We start from the raw sequence: 23,837 nt of genomic DNA, 5'->3' as shown, positions 1-23,837 counted from the left end.
GAGAGGGCGCCAGGCGTCAGGGACTCGGGAGGGTCTGCAGGGAGGGGAAGGCGCACTCTCTGGGTGAGCTGGGTCACTAGGCTCTCCGATGCCCCAGTTTCTAGGGAATGCAAGCTCAAAGGCAGGGCCCAGGACTCTGCCCGCATCACTGCCCTGCCTTCCTTTCCACCTAATGAGGTCAAATCACTTGGTCCAAAGAAGCTTGGAAAATGTTTGAGGTAGAAACTGTAAGCATAAGCTGCTTGCTGGGATGTGGAGACTGTGCGGTGAGTGATGGCAACACACTTGGCAGAGGCGTGGGTGCGCTGGGCCCCAGCGCGAGGAGTGGGCGGCCGAGGGCTGCGGCGTGACCCCATGCTGACCACGCTGCTCCTGCAGTGCGCCGCTGCAGTGGGGGGGAGGGCGGTTAGAAGCACCTCTGCAGTCGTGGACCTGTGATTCCACAGGTCTCTAGAGACCTTGAGAGCCGAGTCTAAATGCCAGGAGGCCCGCAGTTCTTAATCAGAAGAACCAGGGGTAGATTCTAGGGCTCCTGATTTTTTTTTGCTTCAGTTTTGAGTGAATGGTACTAACTCTGCATCCTAGGGCATTGCTGAAGATGGAAAGGGGGTACATTTAATTGACACATGTTTTTGAAAACATTAAAACTTTAAGGCATGTTTGGCAATTTCTGTCGAACCAATTGTACACTTTTTGGCTTATGCATATTCATATATGTATATATGTCATCTTTATACATATACATAACTACATCATCTTTTTTTATTAGTGCAAGGCAGTCTTGGCAAGGCTGCTGAGCTGGATGTCTGAGACGCTGAGGAGCCTCCCTCAGTCACCCCCCAGCCACGTGACCGTGGGCATGGTCCTTCATCACCGCACATTAAAAATGGTTTGAAAATGGACCTCACTGTGGTGCTGTGAGGGGTGGTGAACAGCGTTTAGCATAGTACTCGGCATTTAGTGAGCTATCAGACGCTGCGGCTGTAACTGATGACGATGATAACGACACCAGTGGTGTATGTGTAGAGGTGTCTGCGGTGACTTAAGCATGAGGTGCTCTACGTTTGTGCTGAAATTCTGGATTTCTGAGCTAGGTGTTACTTGATGATTCATCTCTTTGTTCACAGTCAGGTCTTGGTGTCTGTTTATATTTGCTTTCTTTAAACTTTTTATTGTGGTAAAACATATATAATACAAAATTTACCATTTTTGTCTTTTTTATTTTTAAGGTAGAGCCTCTTTGTTATGTTGAACTTTTTGTTTTTTGGCCACGCCACGGGCTTGTGGGATCTTAGTCCCCTGACATGCCCCCACGGTGAGAGTGCAGAGTCCTAACTGGACCTCCAGCGAATTCCCCCATTGTAGCCGTTTTTGAATGTGCAGTTCTGTGATATGAAGCACATTCAGTCTTGTGCAGTGACCGCCCCCCCCATCCATCTCCAGAACTTTTTCACCTTCCCCATTTTAAAAATATGGAGTTAGCATGTGTGGCATAGAGTGGTGGACTGGACCTTCTGTCCTTGCTCTGGGGCTGGACCAACAGGAGCTTGGCTGGTAGGTGGCTTGGGCACCACCTTGAACCCAGTTTGGCAGGAAGTAGATGGGTAAATGAGTGGGTGGAGAGAGAAATAAATACATTTCTTACATGGGAGTATTAAGAGATTGCCAGTTAAGTTGGAAACAATCAAGGTAAGTAGAATTTTCTCATCCAAAAGATGTGTTCTGGACACAAACTCTTTTTAAATGGGAAAGTCAAAGATGGGCTCTATATTATATTGGTTTGTTAGGGCTACAGAGTGGCCCAAACAACAAATTTATTTTCTCGCAGTGGTGGAGGCCACAGAGTCCAAGGTCGAGGCGTCCACAGCGATGCTCTCTTTGAAACTCCTCTCCCTGGTTTGTAGATGGGTGTCTCCTCCCTCTTTCTTTTCAGTCATCCCTCAACACATGTACACGTGCATGCGTGCATGTGTGTGTGTGCGCGCACGCGCATGTGTCCACAATGCTGGCAGATTCCCTCTTCTTAGCAGTACACCAGGCAGATCGCATGAGGGATGAGGGCTCACCCTAATGATCCCATTTTACCTTACTTAACTTTGTAAAGACCCTGTGTCCAAATGCAGCCACATTCTGGGGTACTAGGGATTAGGACTTCAACATGTGGATTCTGGGGATGGGAGTGAGGAGACACAGTTCAACCCAGAACAGTCTCTGCAGATCCCTCCACGTCTAGAAACCCTCCCCAACAAGCAGACGAAGGCAGGTATCCCGTGGCCTGGGCACACACATTCCCCAGGGCACAGGCTTATTGGTAGAACGTTACAAAGGCAGCTCTGACGCTCCAGAGACAGAATGTTCTAGTCTCTGAGCCATGCACGTTACATTTTTCTTCGAGAGAAAGAATCATAAACAGAGACAGAGTATTTTAAGTCCGCCCTCCCTGTCTGCCAAGAATAACCCTGGTGTGCTGGGGAACTCACCCTCTTCAGGGCCGTCCTGGGCGTTGCATCGGCAGAGGTCTGCTCTGGAAAAGGCAACTGCCTGGCTTCAGGAGGATCCACAAGGCCTGAAATAAATACACTCCTCCAAGCATAGCCGTACTCTGGAGCAGAGCCAGAGGGCATTTCAGTCCACGGGGAGAGGCGCCCATAGCTAATGAAACTTCAAGAAGAGTCTTTCAAGCAGCGCTTTCTTTTCAGCTGTGGAATCGAGCTACTACTGTGTAAACAGTCACAGCCTGGAAAACAGTCGGGCTGACTTTTGAGTCACTACCTTCACAGCTATCTTCTCTGCCAAGTGGGGGGTGCTGTTGTGCTGGAGTAACCGTTACCTGGGAGGGGGGTCACCAGTGTTTCTACCATTCCTCTGATGTTTAGCCAGTTACCCTTTTTTGTGATGCTAGGCTTGCGTGAGCCAAGACAGATCTGTTGTTTTTTTTTAACCACGTGGTGACACTTGATGGATAAAAGAGAATGGCCAGTCTGATCCAAGCAAGCTGGTTTTAAAACTCTGTAGATGGGCCTCAGTAGTTTACACTGGAGGTGTGTCCCAGTGTCTCTCGTTCGCTGCCTGCCACCCACCCTTCTTGCCCGTTCCCTCTCCGCACGCATCTCTCCACACGAGCCAGGCCTCGCTTCATCTCTCGCTGCCAGACTCTAAGTGAAGGGCTTCCTTTGTGATGAGCTCTCACTTTTTCATTAAGCAGGATAAAGAAATTATTGGCTTACACACTGATTATTTAAATGTTTGCCCCCAGATATCTGTGAAGAATGTTTAGAGCATGTTGAGGAAATGATATTTTTATTCTAAGCTCCTGTTTTTCAGATGGAAGCTGCTTCTCCGAATCCGTGTAGAAAGTTGGAAGGTGGGGCTTTGTCTCAAGAAACTCAACTCATCCCTGCCCTCTTCTACCATATATGCTTAATTTACATTAAAGCTGCAGTGCTGTGGGCTCACTGACAGCTGTCGTTCACTATAGAAACAAAAAGGCACGGGCCAAGCACTGTGTGGGTGTGTGTGCACGCGCGGGGGTACGTGCACAGGTTACAAACGCAGAGTCCTTCATGAAATGCTGCTGCTGTGGGTGGGAGACCAAGAAGCAAGTGACTTTTAGATGGACAAGGCTGACCCCAGATCTCTCTAATGTGTACATGCTATTATTTTAGGTCTCCGAATTCAATCCTTTGACGTTCACCAGCATAATCGAGTGTGAGAAGCCCAACAACGACCTGACTAGGTTCCGTGGGTGCATGTGAGTATCGGACCTCTGCCTGGGCTTACCCTTCTGTTTGACACACGATATGAGTGTGTACAGTCGACCCTTGAGCAGCTTGCGGTGTGGGGTGCCAACCCCTGCCAGTGTCCATGGTGGATTGAGGACCTGCCAGGGTACCAAAACCACGGATTTTTAAGTCCCATAGTCTGCCCTCTGGATCTGTACTTGCGTGTCTGTGGATTTAGCCAAGCTTGGATGATGTAATACTGTGTTTGCGGAAAAAACCCTGCGGATAAGTGGAGCCACACAGCTCAAACCCATGTTGTGGGACGGCCCACGGTGTATAGTATAACACAGCGTGTGTCTGTGTGTGAGTGCAGCCTTTCAGGACTACTGCCCTGTCCCTGAGCTCACGGGGCTGCTTGACAGGAGTCTGTCGGCCGTGGACGCTGGTCAGATCCCCTCCGTCCAGCAGCCTGGGAAGGTGAGGGGGTGAGAAACACGGTGACTGCACGTGACCCCATAAGTGGAAGCACAGACGCCAGGCAGAAGGAGCCTGCCTGGGAGGTCATGTCTTCATTCATACTCTCAGCCATTGAACAAGTATCTGCTGAGCACCTACTATGTGCTAGGCCCTTTTTAAGGCTCCAGGGATAATGCAGTGAACTGAAAACAAATTATTTCACTGTAGTCAGGGGAACACAGAGACATAAACAAAATTAAAAGTCCTCAAGCATGTTAAATAGATAGTCCAGCTCCTTGCTCCAAAACAGAGAGACAAGAAAGGTAGATGAATGACATGGGATCAGCTGCCTGGTGGTCTTTGTTGAAGCTGGGCTGGGGGCTGTCCGGGGGAAGTAAGTGCCACCCTTGTGCTTCTGCGAATGGTTGGAAATTCCTGTAATTGTGTTAATAGTTGTGCAGGCTGCGTACAGGCGGCGTGAGGAAAAGGGAGGTGGGAGAGAACAGGGAGTCGCATGGACTTGTGGAGCTGGCGGGGGTGCCCCGCTGGGGCGCAGCTGTGTGGACCCAAGCCGGGGGCCGCAGGTGTGATGCAGGGAGCTGGGGCCTCCCGCAGCATCCAGCTCTGCGGGGCCAGCTGCTCAGGATGCTGCTTAGAGGCTGAGGCGCAGCGTGGCCGCCACAGACACGTAGGCGGGGCTGGAGCTCTGCTCCTGGAGGGGCTCCACTGCAAGAGCTTTTGGCATGAGTTCGAGGCCTCTGCTTCGCTGACACGTCCCGCATCATTGCCTGTGTGCGTGCAGTGGGCTCCCCGTCTTGTTGGGGGTGATGGGGGAGTCAGTGAATGAAAAGTGTGCACCATAAAGGGCAGGAGATGTTCACGCCTGCTGAAACTGCCCGTGCTTGCCTGTTCTGCCCTGAGGATCAACCAGAACTTGGAAGTGTTAGATCACCCCTTAAAACAACTGGTTAAAGGAGGGCAAAACTGTTAAGAAAAATCCTAAAATGTCAGCTGTAAAATTTAGGGGCAGATATTCAGGCCTCCGTCTGAAAGCGGTCTTGTGTGGGTTTCCCAGCCCCTGTGTGTACCGCCCACCCCTAGCCCCAGACTTTGTACATGTCACACCATCCTTGGCACCACCCCAAAATCTCCAGGGCCTGGCGGGCAGAACAGAGCAGACCCTGCAGTGAAGGAGGTGGGGGCAGCCTCTAGGGAGAACATTCTGAGGGTATTCTTGCTGATGGGTAACTTTTGGTGATAACTCTGACCTCCTTCTCCAGGCTGTATCGTGGCCGGTGCCCTCCTGCTATGCGGGGTGTCAGGCACCCTGTGGTCAGACCACCCCCCACACAATTGTTGCCTGCCCAAGACTGGGACTGGAGCTGGAGGGGCTTCAGTCCCTAGTCAACAGCTCTCGGTTCTGCCCTTGGGAGCTCCGTCTGTGTTTGTTGGTTGTTGCTCGGTTGCTCAGTCATGTCTGAGTCTCTGCAACGTCATGGACTGCGGCACGCCAGGCTTCCCTGTCCTTCTCCATCTCCAGGAGCTTGCTCAGACTCATTGAGTCAATGATACCAGCCAACCATCTCATCCTCTGTTGTCCCCTTCTCCTCCTGCCTTTAGTCTTTCCCAGCATCAGGGTCTTTTTCCAATGAGTCAGTTCTTTGCATTAGGTGGCCAAAGGATTAGAGCTTCAGCTTCAGCATCAGTCCTTCCAATGGATATTCAGAGTTTATTTCCTTTAAGATGGACTGGTTTTATCTCCTTGCCATCCAAGGGACCCTCAAGAGTCTTCTCCAACACCATTTCAAAAACATCAATTCTTGGGCACTTAGCCTTCTTAATGGTCCAACTCTCACATCCATACATGACTCCTGGAAAAACCACAGCTTTGACTATGTGGACTTTTGCTGGCAAAGTATCTCTGCTTTTTAATACCTCTGTGTTAAACAGGGATATTAACTACATCTGGCTTTTACTGAGGCTGGCAGACTCTGGACCCCATGCTTTCCAGCAAGACAGTGCCGGTGAACTACTCTACTTTATTCATCTGTATAATGGGGAGAATCCAGGAGGCCCTTGTGTCATGGGTGCAAAGCTTTGTCAATTTAGTATGTGGAAAGCTTTCAGAAGGGGGTGGTGCTTAATAAACATTGGCCACTATTATGGTCATTGCTTCTGGGTTAATGCCGTTGTAGGATAGAGCAGGGAGAGCCCAGTTAGCAGGAAGGCTGAGGGGAGAACTCAAATACTCCCTGGGAAGGAAGATCCAGTGGACGAGCAGGCCGGCAGGAGGGCTTGTCTCCTATGTGAGGATCAGGGAAGAGACTGGTGGAGGAGAGATTGGGAGTTGGGATTCCCTGCACGTGAGGAGCTGGCGAGTTCAACTGGTGGAATGACCCAACTGATAGAAAAAATGCATATGATAACAGTTCGGGGAGTAGGAGCTGGATTTACAGGTTTGAGGAGCCTCTGTAGATTGTGTTTGAAGATGGAGATACAGCAGACCAGCGTGGGTCAAGGTCAGAGGGCACGAGAGGAAGGGTACAGATGGCGGTTCCCACAGCCCGGAGCAGGGGCCGGGGATGCCCATTCAAGCGCAGTGTGGTGAGAGAAGCACCGGAGCCCGACTCGGGAGGAAGGCGGCCATGCGCGGACTCTGTGGGAGCCCGGGAGTGAGGGCCCGCCCCGCTGTGGGGGCTGATGACGAGACGGAGGAGGACTTCTGTTTCAACCACTCTTTCTAGAAACGGGTCTCGAAAAGGAAGGGCCGAGCCGGGAATGAAAGCCTCAAAAAAAGAAGAGGGACACTTTGTAGGGAGAGAGAAATAACAAAGGCTGGGTGGAGATCTCCAGGGGCCCTCCATGGGCGGGGACTGCGGTGACCCGGGAGGGCGTGTCCTGCGGCCCTCGCCCACCTGCAGCCCGAGCACCGCCCCCGCGCCGGCCCCGGCGGCCTTTCTCGGGAAGACGCCTCCAGAGGACCAGCCCCAGCGGCCTCGTTCTCGGGAAGATATCTCCAGTGGACGGCGCCGCACCCGCCGCCAGGCTGACTCAGCTGCCCAGACGGACGCCTCCAGCAGGCACTCACGCGTCTTCCTCGCTGGCGCCGCCCGGTTACTTGGCAAGGGCGGCCCCCCTCAGGGACCTCTCCCGCTCTGGTCCAGCCCTGTTACCCTGTCACGCTTTTTCTCACTTTTCCCAACAGGCCGTCCTGCCCGCGGCTTCCACCAGAGCCTGGCCTGCTCGGGTCCTGAGTACCTAGACCGCCCCTGCAGCTGCGCCTTGCTCTCTCTACTGGGCAGTATTTGGGGTTTGCTACAAGGAAGTCAGGGTGCAGATGGGACCCTCTCATGGATAGGCCTGTCCAGCCGGGGCTCTGGGGCTGGCTGTTGGCAGCGGTGTGTTGAAAACGCCTCCCTCTGTGACTCGGGCGGAGGTCTGCAGGAAGAGTGCTGGGGAGCGGGAGGCAGCTGAGCAGGGCCTCGGAGAGGGGCCTGGGCCCAGGTCCTGAGTCCTCCTCCAGATCCTGAGCCCTCCGCCAAGCAGAAGGGAGGGAGAGGGCCTCCGCCCGCCTCTGGCCCTGACGCTCAGGCTTGGGGCTGCCCTGGGCTGGATGGAGAGCTGCGGCTTAGCCTCAGGTCCAGAGCAGCTGCGGAGCCAGTTCCCTGGTTTGCTGGCTCTCGTTGTCTGCCCCTGGCGGCCTGCCTTCGGCCGGCCTCAGCTGCCGCCCGGTAACCCCACTCAGGCCACCAGGCAGGCCAGTGGGTTTCACTCTTAATCCAAATGTAAAACCTTAGCTGTTTGCAGCTGGAGAACTAACCTTGCTTAAGATTGTACCAAGACTTCTCCAGACAGTCCCAGCTCATCCCCTTCCCCTTAGGAAAGTTATCCTGTGTTTCTGAACCTTGGCTTCCAGCAAATTCTGGACAGAACAGTGGCTGACAATGGAGTGAAAGACCCGATGTGAATCGAAGCACTTCGTGCCAGAGGGCGGGGTCAGCCATGCTGTGTGGTCCCTTTGGTGTGAAATGCCTGCAGTAGGGAACATCTTTAAAGGCAAAAAGGGGATTTGTGGTTTGCCAGGGTTGGACATGGGGGAGGAATGGGGGGTGACTGCCAATGGGTATAGGGTTTCTTTCTGATGAAAACATTCTAAAATTAGCTGGTGGGGATTACTGAAAAACTCTGTGAATATACCAAAAAACCTGGGCTGTACACTTAAATGGATGAATTTCACAGTATATGAAACATAGCTCAGGCTGTTAAAAGCGTTAGGTACCTCTTTACTCCAGTGTGCTTTAACGCCCACTGGCTTTTATAACTCTATTTTTTGGTTTTGGCTGTGCTGGGTCTCACTGCCATGCAGGCTTCCCTTCAGTTTTGGAGGAGGGGAGCTTCTCTCTCATTGCGCTGTGTGGACACCTCCCTGCAGTGCCTTCTCCTGTCACAGAGCACAGGCTGTAGAGCACTGAGGCTCAGTAGCTGCGACACGGGTTTAGTTGCTCTGCAGCATGTGGCATCTTCCTGGGTCGGGGATCACACCTGTGTCTTCTGCATTGGCAGGCGGGTGTTCTTTACCACTGAGCCACCAGGGAAGCCCCTGCTCATTGACCTGAATGCAGTCCCTTTAGCTGTGAATGCATGCTCAGTTGCTCAGTCTTGTCTGACACTTTGCAACCTCATGACTGTAAGCCGCCAAGCTTCTCTGTCCATGGGATTGTCCAGGCAAGAATACTGGAGTGGGTTGCCATTTTTTTCTCCCGGGGATCTTCCCAACCCAGGGACCGAACCCACTTCTCACGCGTCTCCTGCCCTGCAAGTGGATTACTACTGTGACAGCTGGGAAGCCCCGTCCCTCTAGTGAAGCACTTACGAAATCCTCAGAGAGAGGAGCTGGAAATACCACCACTGCCCACCTCTTCCACTGCCCTGGGCCCTGGCAGCCCAGAGAGTTGCTGTGGATGTAGACTCTGGCCATGAGGGCACCCCGCTCCTCTCGCCCAACAGCTCTAGGGCAGAGTCATGGTGGCCTTTGAAGACACTGGTTAACCATTTTCACTTACTCCTAACGAATGAATAAAACAGAGAGGTGAGTTGGTTTTGTCTTCTGATTCAAGGTTCCGTTTCCAGCTGTAAAGCTGGGCCCTGTTTCTTGTCCTAAGTCCTCCGTGAAGCGGGTTCCGGGGTCCCTGCCTGCAGGCCACAGAGCCTGCGTGACCACGGGGGACCTCAGAATACTGGCCGCCACCCAGGAGCTCTTCTGCGTGGCTCAGATTAAGCGTTAAAGGGTGTGACTCTTTGCTTGGGCTGATGTGGACTGGGCAGGTTAAACCACAGAAACATACTGTCTCATGGTTCTGGAGGCTGGAAGCCTGAGATCCGAGTGTTAGTGGGACTGGCGACTCCCGAATTCCCTCTCCGGAGCGTGCAGACGCCCACCTTCTCCCTGTGTCCCCACACCGCCTTCACCTCTGTGTTTGTCCGACTCTGCATCCGAATCTGTTCCTCTTATAGAGACAGCAGGCCTGTGGGGGTGGGCCCCACCCATATGCCCCCATTTTAACTTAATCGTCTCTTTAAAGACCTGACTCCAAGTGCAGTATTCTGAGATACTGGGGTTAGGACATGAACAAACGAATTCTGGGGGAGAACACACGTCAGCCCATAAAAAAGAGCTGCTGAGGGCAGTGTGCTGGGCTCATGTTGTCGTGTGCATCTTCCCAGAGTCAGCCTGAGCCTGCGGGACCCTGCCACCCTCTGCAGGGACTTTCCCCCTCCAGAGACCGAGGCAGCCCTTTTGCTACCAAGCACCTGCCAAGTGACACCATTCTCCAGCCTTTCTCCCCTTCTGACGCAGGGTCATCGCTCAGAGTACAGTCCTCATCGTCACTGTGGGCGGCCGGGAGCTGTAAACAGGCCAATGAACCCGCTGAGATCAGTTCTGGTCTGACATGGTCTCATTAGAAAGCACAGCAGTTGCTAAAAGGTGTAGGTCATGTCAAAGGAAGCTTAATGGAATAAGTGCCTTTTTCTTGTTTCTGTTGAGTTCATCTCTTGTTCTGAATAAACGTAACTGGTTTGGTTTAGATGAAATGTCCTTGGCTGCTGTTCTGAGGAGTGGTTTCCATGCCTGGCTGTTGCAGAGAGAACCGTGGTGGTGGAGCTGGGTTTGATGTGTGACATCTCCCACGTGCGGGTCTCTTGACACCTTAGCTGGCACTGAGGTCTCAAGTCTTGAATCTCTTTTTAAAGTGAAACTTTACTCTGTTCTGGAATTGCCACAAGGAGGGTATTACACAGGGTTGGTTGCCCATGGGTCTGCACATTATTTTGCATGACTTCTGCAGAAACTGATGCTGTGATGGTAAATACCAGGTTTGCAGGAAATGTGTCCCACAGCATGTGCTTTGGCCTTATCTTTATTGTGTAGCTTCTTTTCTTCACTGTGAAATATTTTGATTTTCCTGGTTGTGAAGAACGTGGATTGTGTTTGACACATCCCTCATGCAGGTGACCAGGGACTGAAGTGGCAGGAAGTACTGTTTGCACCAGGAAAAGACCTTATGGGCTCCGTTTCACCTTGTTCCTCTCCAGAGCAGCTCTTTTCCTGGTCAGTGGGCACTGTGCTAGGAGCTGTGGGAAGGATGGTACTTGCAGGGGTCCTTGATTGGCCTCAGTACCTCAGAGAAGGAGGCGGGGCTGGGGGTGGGCAGGAGGACTGGAGAGGCCTGTCCACCTAGGCTGTGAGCGGGTGGCTTCCTGGAAGGCGGGGGCTACTGCCTGGTTGATGGAGGTCAGGCTGCGCCCCTGCTCGAGTTCTGGAAGCCTCCAGAGCCTCCCCTTGCGACCCATTCATCAGGCTCCTGGGACCCCCTCCATGCCAGCATAGGACAGTCTTGGCTAACAGGGCTGAGGGTGTGCCTGCCATTAATGGGTCAAGAAGATGAATTTAAAAAGCAGTTGCTTGAACTTTGTATAGTCTCTGAATCTAAATAACTCATGCTCTGTCGCTCAGCATGTCTGACTCTTTGCGACTCTGTGGACTGTGGCCCACCAGGTCCTCCATTCATGGGATTCTTCAGGCAGGAATACTGGAGAGGGTTGCCATTTTCTCCTCCAGGGGATCTTCCCAACCCAGGGATCGAACGCACATCTCAGGTGTCTCCTTGCATTGGCAGATGGATTCTTTACCACTGAGCCACCTGGGAAGCCCAATAAACCAAATTTAAAAATTGTCTCATGGAATTTATCACATCAAATTTAACATGTTGATGTTTCTAATGACTTTTTATAAGAAGAACAGAATGTAGACATTATTGTTGAAACCAATGTGATCCCTTTTTCTAGAGAAATATTTGTACTTTGTGATAATATGAGGTGTACTGTTGAGCAGTGTTCTCTGTGGTGAGTAGGCCGTGGGCAGAGCCCACCTGTCAGGGTCTTCCTAGGCAAGCTTCCTACCTTGGGCCCCAGTCTGGGCTCTGCCCGCTCTAACTGTGGCCAGTCTCTGTGGTGACAAGCCTACAGTAGCCCTGCTTCCAATTCTGATGTGTGGATCTTTCCCACATCAGGCAGTTCTGTGACATCAGCCGGCTATCCCACAGTCTAACTCAATTCTGACACCACGCAGGGAGAGTATCAGATCCCATGGGTAACAGGCTCAGTCCTGTGTGTCAGGAACAGCCAGGCTCAAAGACCAAGTATTGCAACAGCGGACATTCCTAATGCTCTTATCACTTAGGAAATTACAAGAATTTTGGGAGCTCTTTGCCAGGTACTGGGGCTAAATATTAGAATAAAAGGTTATTCTAGCAGTCCTGTTTACAAAGGTGTTAGGAACCCTGTGTCAGGAACCAGGAGCAGAGACAAAATTATACATACCTTATTATTCCACAAAGCCCATGGGCAAAGTAAATGAACAAACATCAGGCTCTGGGGAGGCTTCTAGAAGTTTGTGTAGCCCCACCTCCGCTCTTTCCGAGACCCACTGGGCCCCTCCGCACCTCCCCTCTGCAGCGCCCAGCCTAGGCCTGCCTTCCCTGGTGGTACTGCTTGAGTAGTGAGCACCCTCCTGACCCATGCCAACTGTTCCCTGACAGCATACATGACAATGGCAAAAAGGCTGGACTCTACAAAGAAAACCTGCTGCTTCGAGGCTGCGCCCTCCGAAACACGGAAGCCGTCGTCGGCATCGTCATCTATGCAGGTGGGTGCTGCGTGTCCCCCGTCTGGCACAGGCGCTGGCTTGCCACAGTGGGCTGGATGTTCCTGGACATGGCTCCCTGATTGTTTTGTTCTGTTCCTGATTATCAAAGTAGCATAAACCCATTGCAGGAAACCAGGAGAACAGAAGCAAAATGTTTAATAATATCTGGACCGGGAGTGTTCTTAGCATGTTAGCCAGTTTCTTTCTCTGCATCTCCCCAAGGTGGTCACACGTTTGAGATGCATTGTGGAACCCGGTTTTCTGACTGAGCTTGTCCCTTGCGGATCGCTGGATGGCAGCCTCCTTCAGTCCATCTGTCCGCACTGGCCCTGACGCGTCGCTGTCCTCTGTCTGCCCCGCAGGACACGAGACCAAGGCTCTGCTGAACAACAGTGGCCCCCGCTACAAGCGCAGCCGGCTGGAGAGGCAGATGAACTGTGACGTGCTCTGGTGTGTCCTGCTCCTCATCTGCATGTCTCTGTTCTCAGCCATCGGTAAGTCTCCCTGGAGGGCCGTGAGGAGCGGGCCTTGCTGGATGGCCCCCAGGCATGCCTGCCGGGCACGCCGCGTCTGTCTCCTTCTGACGTGGTGCTCCAATTGATACACGTTTGTCCCAGGCTGGGCCTTGGGGTGTTTGTCCCAGTGAGGCCACATGGAGACGCCTCAGTGCATGAGCTTGGCAAAGCGTGTTTTTGGAATGGGCAATTTCTTGGGTGGAAGGACAGCCTAATCACGTCTACTGTAATGATTCCAGTGGAAAAAGTGACACTGACCTTCTGATAGCAGGAATAAAGAGCAGTAGAAGCACAAATTCTACTAAAAGGGACTCTGGGAAAACAGGGCAAACGTTATTTGCGTTCTGAAAGGGGCTAGCAGTTAGGCTGAGAGTGGACTGTTGCACCTGTGGCCTCGCGTGGCCTCCAGACCTTACCTGCCTGGGGCCGCCTGGCAGGTAAGCATGTGGTGCCTCCAGGCAAATGATCGTTGTGCCCCTGCTCAGCTGCCACTGTGCCCAGGTGTGACGGGTTTCAGAGCCTATTAAAGGCACAGGTGTGTGGGCACAAAAGGGCTCTGTCATCAGCTGGGCATGGTGAGATCATGTGTGTTGCCATTGGCTTCTCAGTCTGTTGGACTTCCCTGGTGGCTCAGATGGTAAAACATCTGCCTGCAATGCAGGAGACTTGGGTTTCATCCCTGGGTCAGGAAGATCCCCTGGAGGAAGGAATGGCAACTCACTCCAGTACCCTTGCCTGGAGAATTCCCTGGATGGAGTCCATGGGATCCCGAAGAGTCAGACACGACTGAGCGACTTCACTGGTTCTCAGTCTGTGAGCTGTGAATTTTGAATCTCCAAGCAGGGACAACAGGCAGTATTCTGAGCCTACCAGCGTGTTGCAAGACACATGTTAGGAAACTCGTCTCTGGAGTTCCTCACTGGCAGCTGCCCGCGCACACCCAGTTCCCACATCGTGACCATGTGCTGTTCGGTGCCAGCGGCGGGGAAGGTCCAGGGCAGAGTCCCAGTCCCAGGGCCTGCCTTCCAGCACTCTAATCGCGGTGCCAACAGTACCATGGGCTTTGCTTTCTTAGGTGGCCAGTCGGGCTCACAAAGCCCAGTGTGCTTATGTTGAGTGACAGTCCTAAAGTGCTGCTGTGACTTGGACTAGCACTACTCTTATTTCTCTATTGGGTGGATGACGTTTCTCTTTGAATTTTGCTACAGGACATGGACTGTGGGTGCAGCGCTATCAAGAGAAGAAATCATTGTTTGATGTCCCTGAGTCTGATGGCACCTCTTTATCCCCAGTCCCAGCTGCAGTTTACTCGTTTTTGACCATGATAATAGTTTTGCAGGTAACAATACTAAGTTCCGTATGCCAGCTGGTTTACCTTTCTGGTGAGAACTTCAAGTCACCGTAGTCTTCTAAGACCTTCCTACAGATTCTGCATCTGTGAGGAGCACAGATTCACCTGATGAATGTGTTGCCTTTTGTGTTCCGCCCGACTTATCTAAAGAACCTTTTCTGGGGTGCTTTTCAAGTTAAAATTCTCCTTTACTGTTCTTAAGATTCTTAGGTTCTGAGGGGTTGGTTTTTTGATCAGTGTTTTTTTTCAATCAGTTACTTCTTTGGAAAGCCCATGTTTTATTTTAGAATAATTTTAACATCAACAGACTAGTTACAAAAAATAGTACAGAGAGTTCTCACGTGCCCCTCACCAAATGTGTCCTAATGTAAGTGTATTACATTTCCATGGTACACAATCAAAACTGAGAAGCCAGCTTTAAGACTGCCACGAACAAGATTCCAAACATTATTTAGCTTCTACTGGTCTTTCCACCAGAGAAGGCAATGGCACCCCACTCCAGTACTCTTGCCTGGAAAATCCAATGGACGGACGAGCCTGGTAGGCTGCAGTCCATGGGGTCGCTAGGAGTCGGACACGACTGAGCAACTTCACTTTCACTTTTCACTTTCATGCATTGGAGAAGGAAATGGCAGCCCACTCCACTGTTCTTGCCTGGAGAATCCCAGGGACAGGGGAGCCTGGTGGGCTGCCGTCTCTGGGGTCGCACAGAGTCGGACACGACTGAAGCGACTTAGCAGCAGCAGCAGCAGTCTTTCCACTGAGGTGCTTTTTCTTTTCCAGGAGTCATTTCAGGATATCACATTGCAGTTTGCAGCACTGGTTATTATTATTGTTGTTGTTGTTATCGTTAGTTCCCCTGCCTCCTGAACAAGTCCTCGTCATTAACTGAGAAACTATGGCCCACAGGCCTCTGGGAGTGGCAGGGGCAGCAAGCATCTCTGCCATCCTCCTTAGGGAGACGGAGTGAGCAGAAGGTTTAGCCTTTGACTTAAAGGCGGGCTCTGCTGTCTTTTTTACATGTGCTTCACACAACGGGCAATAGTCTTATCTAACTTTCCAAATTAGTCTCCTTTTATGGATGCAAATTTTGTTCTAGCCTTGAGTTAGTACTGTAGTAGGCGTTGCATTTACATATGCTTAAGTTACCCAAAGAACCCAGTTAGTCGGGATGTGATAGTTTGAACCCGTAAGTATCAGCATAATACAGTTACTGCACAAATAAAGACAAAATTGAACGTTGGTTTTATGAAGGTTATTCTTGAATTGTCAAAGCATAACTGTAACTGTTCTTCTCCAAGCCTCTTGCCTCTGCTCTGTATTGTCCGAGATCACAGAGACTGTCCTCCAGCACAGAACCCGCCTCTGAAAAGACTGTCTCTCCTGAACGGTGGGGTGTGTCTGCGGCACGGGCAGCTCCTGCCATGGGGAGCCCCGGCTCAGCCTGGGTGTGAGGTGACTTTGCTTTTGAGGACTCTGACTGTGCCATCTGTTTTGTTTCTCTCTCTCCTTCCCCAGCTTCTCTCACGTGCAACTTAGTAATACGAAAATGCTTGCTTCTATACAAGCCCTGGTTTCCATGCTCCCAGACATGACAGTGGATTTCCTCTCTGTGGCACCATAGGCTGCCCTAGTTTAAACTCTTTGCCAATACTCTAATAGTCTAACAATACTGACTCTAAGCCAGCCTGTTTAAGCTCTGAAAGGTATAGTATAGTCCCTACTTACTTGCAGTTATAGTTATTTGTCATTTTAATTGAAAACAAAATCCCCAGCTTGCAGGTCCTCACTGTCATTCATTCTGTGTGCTTTGTCTCCTAGGTTTTGATCCCTATTTCCTTGTACGTTTCTATCGAAATTGTTAAAGTATGCCAAGTGTACTTCATTAACCAGGATATAGAACTATACGACGAGGAAACAGACTCGCAGCTGCAGTGCCGAGCTCTGAACATCACGGAAGACCTAGGGCAGATACAGTATATCTTCTCAGATAAAACGGGCACTTTAACTGAGAATAAGATGGTTTTCCGAAGATGCACTGTGTCTGGCATAGAATATTCTCATGATGCAAATGGTGAGTCTGGGGACAGAGCTTCCGTCTGGGCAGGACCAGAGAGCTATCAGAGCTGCATGCCTGTGTGCTTGTGTGTGCGTGTATACACACACAGAGAGCTTCAGGGATGATGATTTTGAGGGGAGAATAAAACAGAAAGGCTGTCAAAGCAACTCTGGATCATCATCTACAGAAACGCCCTCTTTTCAGTGCTGATGGAACCCTGCTCCCTGCACTGTCTGGTGTGGTGGGTATCTGCATATACATTCATTTTCTGCCAGACAAGCAGAACCAAGGAGGGAAACTTTGAGGAACTCACATCAGAGGCACTTGGTTTCTTTCATACCAAGAGGCAAAGAGATGTTTCCTTTGCCACCCATCAATTTCCTTGTTATCAGCTGAAAATGCTCAGCAGAGTATTGGGCAGTCTATGCTGTGTTCTTTCCAATGAAATACAATGTCCCAGAGAGAAGTGTCATCTCTCTTTGGAATTTGGGCAGTCAGTTCCTCCTCCCACCTGCTTTCTCATCCTTGGTTGCCTCCCTCCATCCTCTCTGAATGCACAAGGGAGTCATCTGATTCCTATGTCGAGGAGTGACTGCAGCTCGCCACCCATCTGAATCAGGAAAGTGTCCCCATGCCACAGAAGTGTCTTTGGGGCCATCATGTTTCCCTGAGAGGGGGCACCTGCTCTGCAAGCAAGACTCCCCTTCGTCCCTGGAACGGCATCTCAGAACATCAAAGAAACCCTGCCACAGAAACAGAAGCAGATACAGAACAGGGGGACAACATGGAGGCATAGGAAGCTGTTCTTTAGGGGCGTTTGGTGGGAAAGATCTGTTGGAAGCATGAGATTTTTGTGACTTATAAAATCAAGAATTATGATATTCATCATATTCTGCATGTTAAAATGAATCATATAACAGAAGGCATAGCTCAGTTCAGTCACTCAGTTGTGTCCAACTCTTTGCAACCCCATGGACTGCAGCACACAAGGTTTCCCTGTCCATCACCAACTCCCGGAGTTTATTCAAACTCATGTCCATAGATTCAGTGATGCCATCCAACCACCTCATCCTTTGTCATCCCCTTCTCCTCCAGCCTTCAGTCTTTCCCAGGATGGGGTTTTTCCCAATGAGTTAAGTTCTTCGCATCATGTGGCCAAAGTATTGGAGTTTCAGCTTCACTAACAGTCCTTCCAATGAATATTCAGGACTGATTTCCTTTAGGGTAGACTGGTTGGATCTCCTTGCAGTCCAAGGGACTCTCAATAGTCTTCTCCAACACCACAGTTCAAAAGCATCAGTTCTTTAGCACTCAGCTTTCTTTATATTCCAACTCTTACATCCATACATGACCCCTGGAAAAACCATAACCTTGACCAGATGGACCTTTGTTGGCAAATTAATCTCTCTGCTTTTTAATATGCTGTCTAGGTTGGTCATAGCTTTTCTTCCAAGGAGCAAGCATCTTTTAATTTCATGACTGCAGTCACTATCTGCAGTGATTTTGGAGCCCAAGAAAATACAGTCTCTCAGCATTTCCATTCTTTCCCCATCTATTTGCCATGAAGTGATGGGACTGGGTGCCATGATCTTAGTTTTCTGAATGTTGAGCTTTAAGCCAACTTTTTCACTCTCCTCTTTCATCAAGAGGCTCTTGAGTTCTTCTTCACTTTCTGCCATAAGGGTGGTGTCATCTGCATATCTGAGGTAAATGATATTTCTCCTGGCAATTTTGATTCCAGCTTCTGCTCCAGCCTGGCATTTCACATGATGTATTCTGCATGTAAGTTAAATAAGCAGGATGACAATATACAGCCTTTCCCAATTTGGGAACATTGCCTTGTTCCATGTCTTGTTCTAACTGTTGCTTCTTGACCTGCATACAGATTTCTCAGGAGACAGGTCAGGTGGTCTGGTATTCCCCTCTCTTTCAGAATTTTTCACAGTTTGTTGTGATCCACACAGTCAAAGGCTTTGGTGTAGTCAATGAAGCAAAAGTAGATGTTTCCCTGGAACTCTCTTGCTTTTTTGATGGTCCAGCGGATGTTGTCAATTTGATCTCTGGTTCCTCTGCCTTTTCTAAATCCAACTTGAACATCTGGAAACTCACAGTTCATGTACTGTTGAAGCCTGGCTTGGAGAATTTTGAGCATTACTTTGCTAGCGTGAGATGAATGGAATTGTGTGGTAGTTTAAGCATTCTTTGGCATTTCCTTTCTTTGGGATTGGAATGAAAACTGACCTTTTCAGTCCTATGGCCACTGCTGTGTTTTCCACATTTGCTGGCATAGTGAGTGCAGCACTTTAACAGCAGCATCTTTTAGGATTTGAAATAGGTCAACTGGAATTTCATCACTTCCACTAGCTTTGTTTCTAGTGATGCTTCCTAAGGCCCACTTGACTTCACATTCCAGGATGTCTGGCTCTAGGCGAGTGATCACACCATCATGATTTTCTGGGTCATGAAGATCTTTTTTGTATAGTTCTGTGTATTCTTGCCACCTCTTCTTAATATCTTCTGCTTCTGTTAGGTCCGTACCATTTCTATCCTTTATTGAGCCTATCTTTGCATGAAATGTTCCCTTGGTATCTCTAATTTTCTTGAAGAGATCTCTGGTCTTTCCCATTCTATTGTTTTCCTCTATTTCTTTGCATTTGTCTCTGAGGAAGGCTTTCTTCTCTCTCCTTGCTATTCTTTGGAACTCTGCATTCCAATGGGTATATCTTTCCTTTTCTCCATTGCCTTTAGCGTCTCTTCTTTTCTCAGCTATTTGTAATGCCTCATCAGACAACCATTTTGCCTTTTTGCATTTCTTTTTCTTAGAGATGGTCTTGATCACTGCCTCCTGTACAATGTCACAAACCTCTTTCTATAGTTCTTCAGGCACTCTGTCTTTCATATCTAATACGTTGAATATATTTGTCACTTTCACTGTAAGGAATTTGATTTAGGTCATACCTGAATGGTCTAGTGGTTTTCCCTACTTTCTTCAATTTAAGTCTGATTTTGGCAATAAAGAGTTCATGATCTGAGCCACAGTCAGCTCCTTGTCTAGTTTTTCCTGACTGTATAGAGCTTTTCCATCTTTGTCTGCAAAGAATATAATCAGTCTGATTTTGGTATTGATTATCTGGTCGTGTCCATGTATAGAGTTGTCTATTGTGTTGTTGAAAGAGGGTGTTCTCTTGGCAAAACTCTGTTAACCTTTGGCCAGCTTCATTTTGTATTCCAAGGCCAAATTTGCCTGTTACTCCAGGTAGTTCTTGACTTCCTACTTTTGCATTCCAGTCCCCTGTAATGAAGAGGACTTTTTTTGGGGGGTGTTAGTTCTAGGATATCTTATAGGTCTTCTAAGAACCTTTCAACTTCAGCTTCTTCAGCATTACTGGTCAGGGCATAAACTTGGATTGCTAGGACATTGAATGTTTTGCCTTGGAAATGAACAGAGATGATTCTTTCATTTTTGAGATTGCATCCACCTACTGCATTTCAGACTCTTCTGTTGACTATGATGGCTACTCAATTTCTTCTAAGGGATTCCTGCCCACAGTAGTAGATATAATGGTCATCTGAGTTAAATTCACCCATTCCAGTCCATTTTAGTTCACTGATTCCTTAAATGTCAATGTTCACTCTTGCCATCTCCTGTTTGACCACTTCCAATTTACCTTGATTCATGGACCTAACATTCTAGGTTCCTATGCAGTATTGTTCTTTACAGCATCAGACTTTACTTCCATCACCAGTCACATCCACAAGTGGGTGTTGTTTTCACTTTGGCTCCATCTCTTCATTCTTTCTGGAGTTGCTTCTCCACTGATCTCCAGTAGCATACTGGGCACCTGCCAACATGGGGAGTTCATCTTTCAGTGTCACATGTTTTTGCCTTTTAGACTGTTCATGGGGTTCTCAAGAATACTGAAGTGGTTTGCATTCCCTTCTCCAGTGGACCACGTTTTCCCAGAACTCTTCACCATGACCTGTCTATCATGGGTGACCCTACTGGTCTGGCTCATAGTTTTCTTGAGCTAGACAAGGCTGTGGTCCATGTGATCAGTTTGGTTAGTTTTCTGCAATTGTGGTTTTAATTCTGTCTGCCCTCTAATGGGTAAGGGTAAGAGGCTTATGGAAGTTTATAGAAGGCATAGAAACATATCCAATTTGTTTAATGTTTTATTTGCCACCCGATAATTAATGGTCAGGAACAGTGTCCCATCCACCCACCTGCCTCTTTCTCTGACTTGTCCTTTCCTGGACTCCTCAGACTTGTGCAGAACAGCTTGGAGTCCTAAAAGCAGAACTCAGCCTGGTTGTGAAGGACTCAGAGGACCAGTTCTAAAGTCAGCCATTAATCTGGAACTGGGGCTCTGAGAGCAGAATTCCACATAAGATTACAGAAGGATTTTGAGAGTTGTCAGATGCTTACAATAAAACCAGAGCAGTCCATCACCCCAGAAGACACAGGAAAGCATTTCCGGGGAAGGTAGAAACAGCCAGGTGTATCTGAAGTGTGTTTCAAGAAGAGCAATGATCAGTGACCCCTGGGGCCAACATCTCCCTTAGTGGGTGCTGCCATGGTCTAACGTCTCAGATCAGTAAAATGAATTCAGGTCAGTTTGGCTCTGAGCAATGAGCCCAGCTCACATGTACTTGAACTGGCCACACAGACCATAGGTGCATCCCTCTCTACCTTGTGTCCTGGTGACAGTGCAGGACGAGGGTCAAGTGTCAGCTGCCTCTTGTCCCCATCTTCCCTAAGGACCTTGAGGGCCTCACCGAAGCCACTGCTGCCTGTGGCAGACACAGACACATCAGCGGTGGCCTGAGGGACGGCCACTCTCAGGCTAATATCTACCACTGCTGTGGGAGCGTGGGCAGGCCAGTGTGCCCCGGGAGGCTGACACCACACTCGTAGTTTCCAAGCCCAGGAACTGGACAGGCCCGGTCCTGGCTTTGCCCTTCCCTGCCACCCTCTCAGCACCACGCCACCAGGTGGCCGCGGTGTGGGCTCAGAGGCAGTGTGTGCAGGAGTCTTTTCCTGGGATTAGGAGCTCCTGAAGTGGAATCCTGGGGTTGGCAGTTATACGGCCAGGCAGCCATGGGCAGGTGACTTCCCTTTCCTTCAGTTGCTGAAGTTCAGACTGTTGCTGAACTTCAACAACAGTTGAAGTTGCTCAGTTGCTCAGTCATGTCCGACTCTTTGTGACCCCATGGACTGCAGCACACTCAGACTCATGTCCATCGAGTGACTGATGCCATCCAACCATCTCATCATGATCTGTTGTCCCCTTCTCCTCCCGCCTTCAATCTTTCCTAGCATCACAGTCTTTTCCAGTGAGTCAGCACTTCGCATCAGGTGGCCAGAGTATTGGAGCTTCAGCTTCAGCATGAGTCCTTCCAATGAGTGTTCAGGACTGGTTTCCTTTAGAATAAACTAGTTGGATCCCTTTCCTTATCTCTAAAAAGTCTTCCCAAGGAAGATGCTGAGTTCAGGGCCTGACCCGCATGACAGCCCATGCCCTGGCAAGCCCAGATGGGGTCGCCTCTCTCAGCTCCTCACACAGGCCGCCCCCAGCTGCCACCCCACACCAGGCCTGCCCTGGACGCCCTTAGTGGTTGCTTGTGTTGGTCCCTGTGATGCTCTCCTGCTGCTTGTCCATGATGGAAGACGCAGAGCTAACTAGGTAAAGCTGAGAAGTGTTGAGAGCCCGTGTTGGCAAGCAGCGGCGCGGTGCATTTCCCTCTGATTCACAGCAGCCCTGGCAGCTTCAGGGACTCTTGCTCCCTGCTGGGGAGCGCTGCCTGCTGGGGGGAGCTCAGGGAGCATTCGTCCTGGCTGGGCAAGCCCAGGAGGGTGTGAGCCTCCCCAGTGGGAAGTGCGCATCCTCATGGGGTGAGTACAGCGCCCACTCCCCACCCGACTCTGAGCAAGGAGCCTCCTCAGGAGAGCACCCTCGGCACAGCCCCAGAATTGCTATTTCTGCTTAACCACAAGGCAGGTGCTCAAGGTATGATCTATCCTGACGGTACCAGTGAGCAGGTGTCCCAGTGGTCTCGGGATGAAGGTCCAAGCCTGGAGCCCAGCTCCTCTGTGGGTCTTCCAGCCCTCCTGCCCACCCAACCCATTCACACTGGGGCTCTGTTGAACAGAGGGGCCGTGTGTGACTCCACCCACATCTGACTTTCTGTGGGATGGGACGGCCTCTGTGCCATCATGGATGGGACGTGAGCTTTGCAACCTGAGGGCCTGAGCGACATCCTCACCCCTGCATCCTGTGACCTTAATGAGCCAAGACTCTGTCTTCTCGTCTGTGAAGTAGAGTTGAGAACGTAAGCCCCGTGGGTTCACTGAAGGTACATGTAAATGAGAACAGCCCTCATCCCTCAGTGGAAACCCCTGTCAAATGTGGTCTCACCATCATAAAGAAGAGGGAGAGGGCCTGGGGACACCCAGCGTGTGCCTCGTTGAAACCCAAATCCCTCAGTTTCATGCCTGGCCTCCCCACGAAGTGTGACTTGGTGTCCCTCTCTCCACAGCCCAGCGTCTGGCCAGGTACCAGGAGGCAGACTCAGAGGAGGAGGAGGTGGTTCCCAGAGGGGGCTCGCTGCCCCTGCGAGGGGGCACCGGGGGCCACCCGAGCGCCCGAGCTGCCCACCAGAGCCAGAGCAGCAGGGCGCACCGGCGCACGGGCAGCCGCGCGGAGGCCCGGCGCGTCAGCATGCTGACCGAGCTCACAGCCTTCAGCAGCCCCATGGTGAGTCCTCCTGCCCTCCTGTGACCGCCCCCTGTCACCGAAGGCATCTGCTCTTGCATGTGGGGTTTCCTCTGTTCAGTCAGGGAGTGTTTTTCTGGCCAGTGTCTTCTCCCCACTCCACGGAATCTTTCCTGAAGCACTGACACAGCAGACTTCTCAGGCTGGGAACCGCAAGTGACCCCTAGGGTGGGGGACACAAAGGAAGTCTGTCCTGCCCTACGAGATGAATACAACAGCAGGGCGAGATGACAGCTCTGAAAAAACCCAAGTTTAAGAAAAAGAGTTTGAATTAGATGAGCCCAAATCCATCCCTTGCCTTGTCAGCCGCCCAAACATTTATGGACCATTCTCTGGTAGGGAAATTTCCCGAAGTGCATGTGACAACCTCTGAAAGATCCTTTCAGTGAGGGAGAATCCGTTCTGCTCATGTATGGTGGCCTTACTCTTTTATGTTCTTGGAAACCTGTACAGAAGGTGCCACAGAGGTCACCTAGACTCGTGGTAGACTTGTGGTCACTGGTGGGTGGGTTTGCATGGGGTATGTGACACAGAGCTCTCACCCCAGGCAGGAGGGAGACTATGATGGAAATCTCTCCCAGCCTTTGCTGATACCAATTTTGGAGGCAGTATGGGTCAGAAATATATGAAATGTTCCCAAAAAGTCAGACACGACTTGGCACCTAAACAACAACTCTTTGACCTAGGTAGTTACTGATTTAGTGAATAATTTCTGTGCATAGAAGCTTATTAGTGTGTCATTTACATCAATAAAA

At 50.3% G+C, this 23,837-nt stretch overlaps 1 protein-coding gene across 5 annotated transcripts in view; it reads left to right on the top strand.

Annotated features, from left to right (window-relative positions):
* ATP10A (ATPase phospholipid transporting 10A (putative)) overlaps positions 1-23,837 on the top strand; it is a 184,923-nt gene that overhangs the window by 119,637 nt on the left and 41,449 nt on the right. For all 5 annotated transcript variants that reach the window (XM_061394204.1, XM_061394199.1, XM_061394203.1 and 2 more), the window contains 6 exons: positions 3,666-3,751; positions 12,278-12,384; positions 12,747-12,878; positions 14,108-14,238; positions 16,072-16,324; positions 22,847-23,064. In XM_061394204.1, coding sequence (XP_061250188.1) covers positions 3,666-3,751; positions 12,278-12,384; positions 12,747-12,878; positions 14,108-14,238; positions 16,072-16,324; positions 22,847-23,064 — 927 coding nt within the window. The remainder of the gene's footprint in view (positions 1-3,665; positions 3,752-12,277; positions 12,385-12,746; positions 12,879-14,107; positions 14,239-16,071; positions 16,325-22,846; positions 23,065-23,837) is intronic.

This window comes from Bos javanicus, chromosome 21 (assembly GCF_032452875.1).
Source record: "Bos javanicus breed banteng chromosome 21, ARS-OSU_banteng_1.0, whole genome shotgun sequence".
Taxonomy (NCBI): domain Eukaryota; kingdom Metazoa; phylum Chordata; class Mammalia; order Artiodactyla; family Bovidae; genus Bos; species Bos javanicus.
Note: the sequence above shows the minus strand (reverse complement) of the source record. Positions and strands in the feature narration are given on the sequence as shown.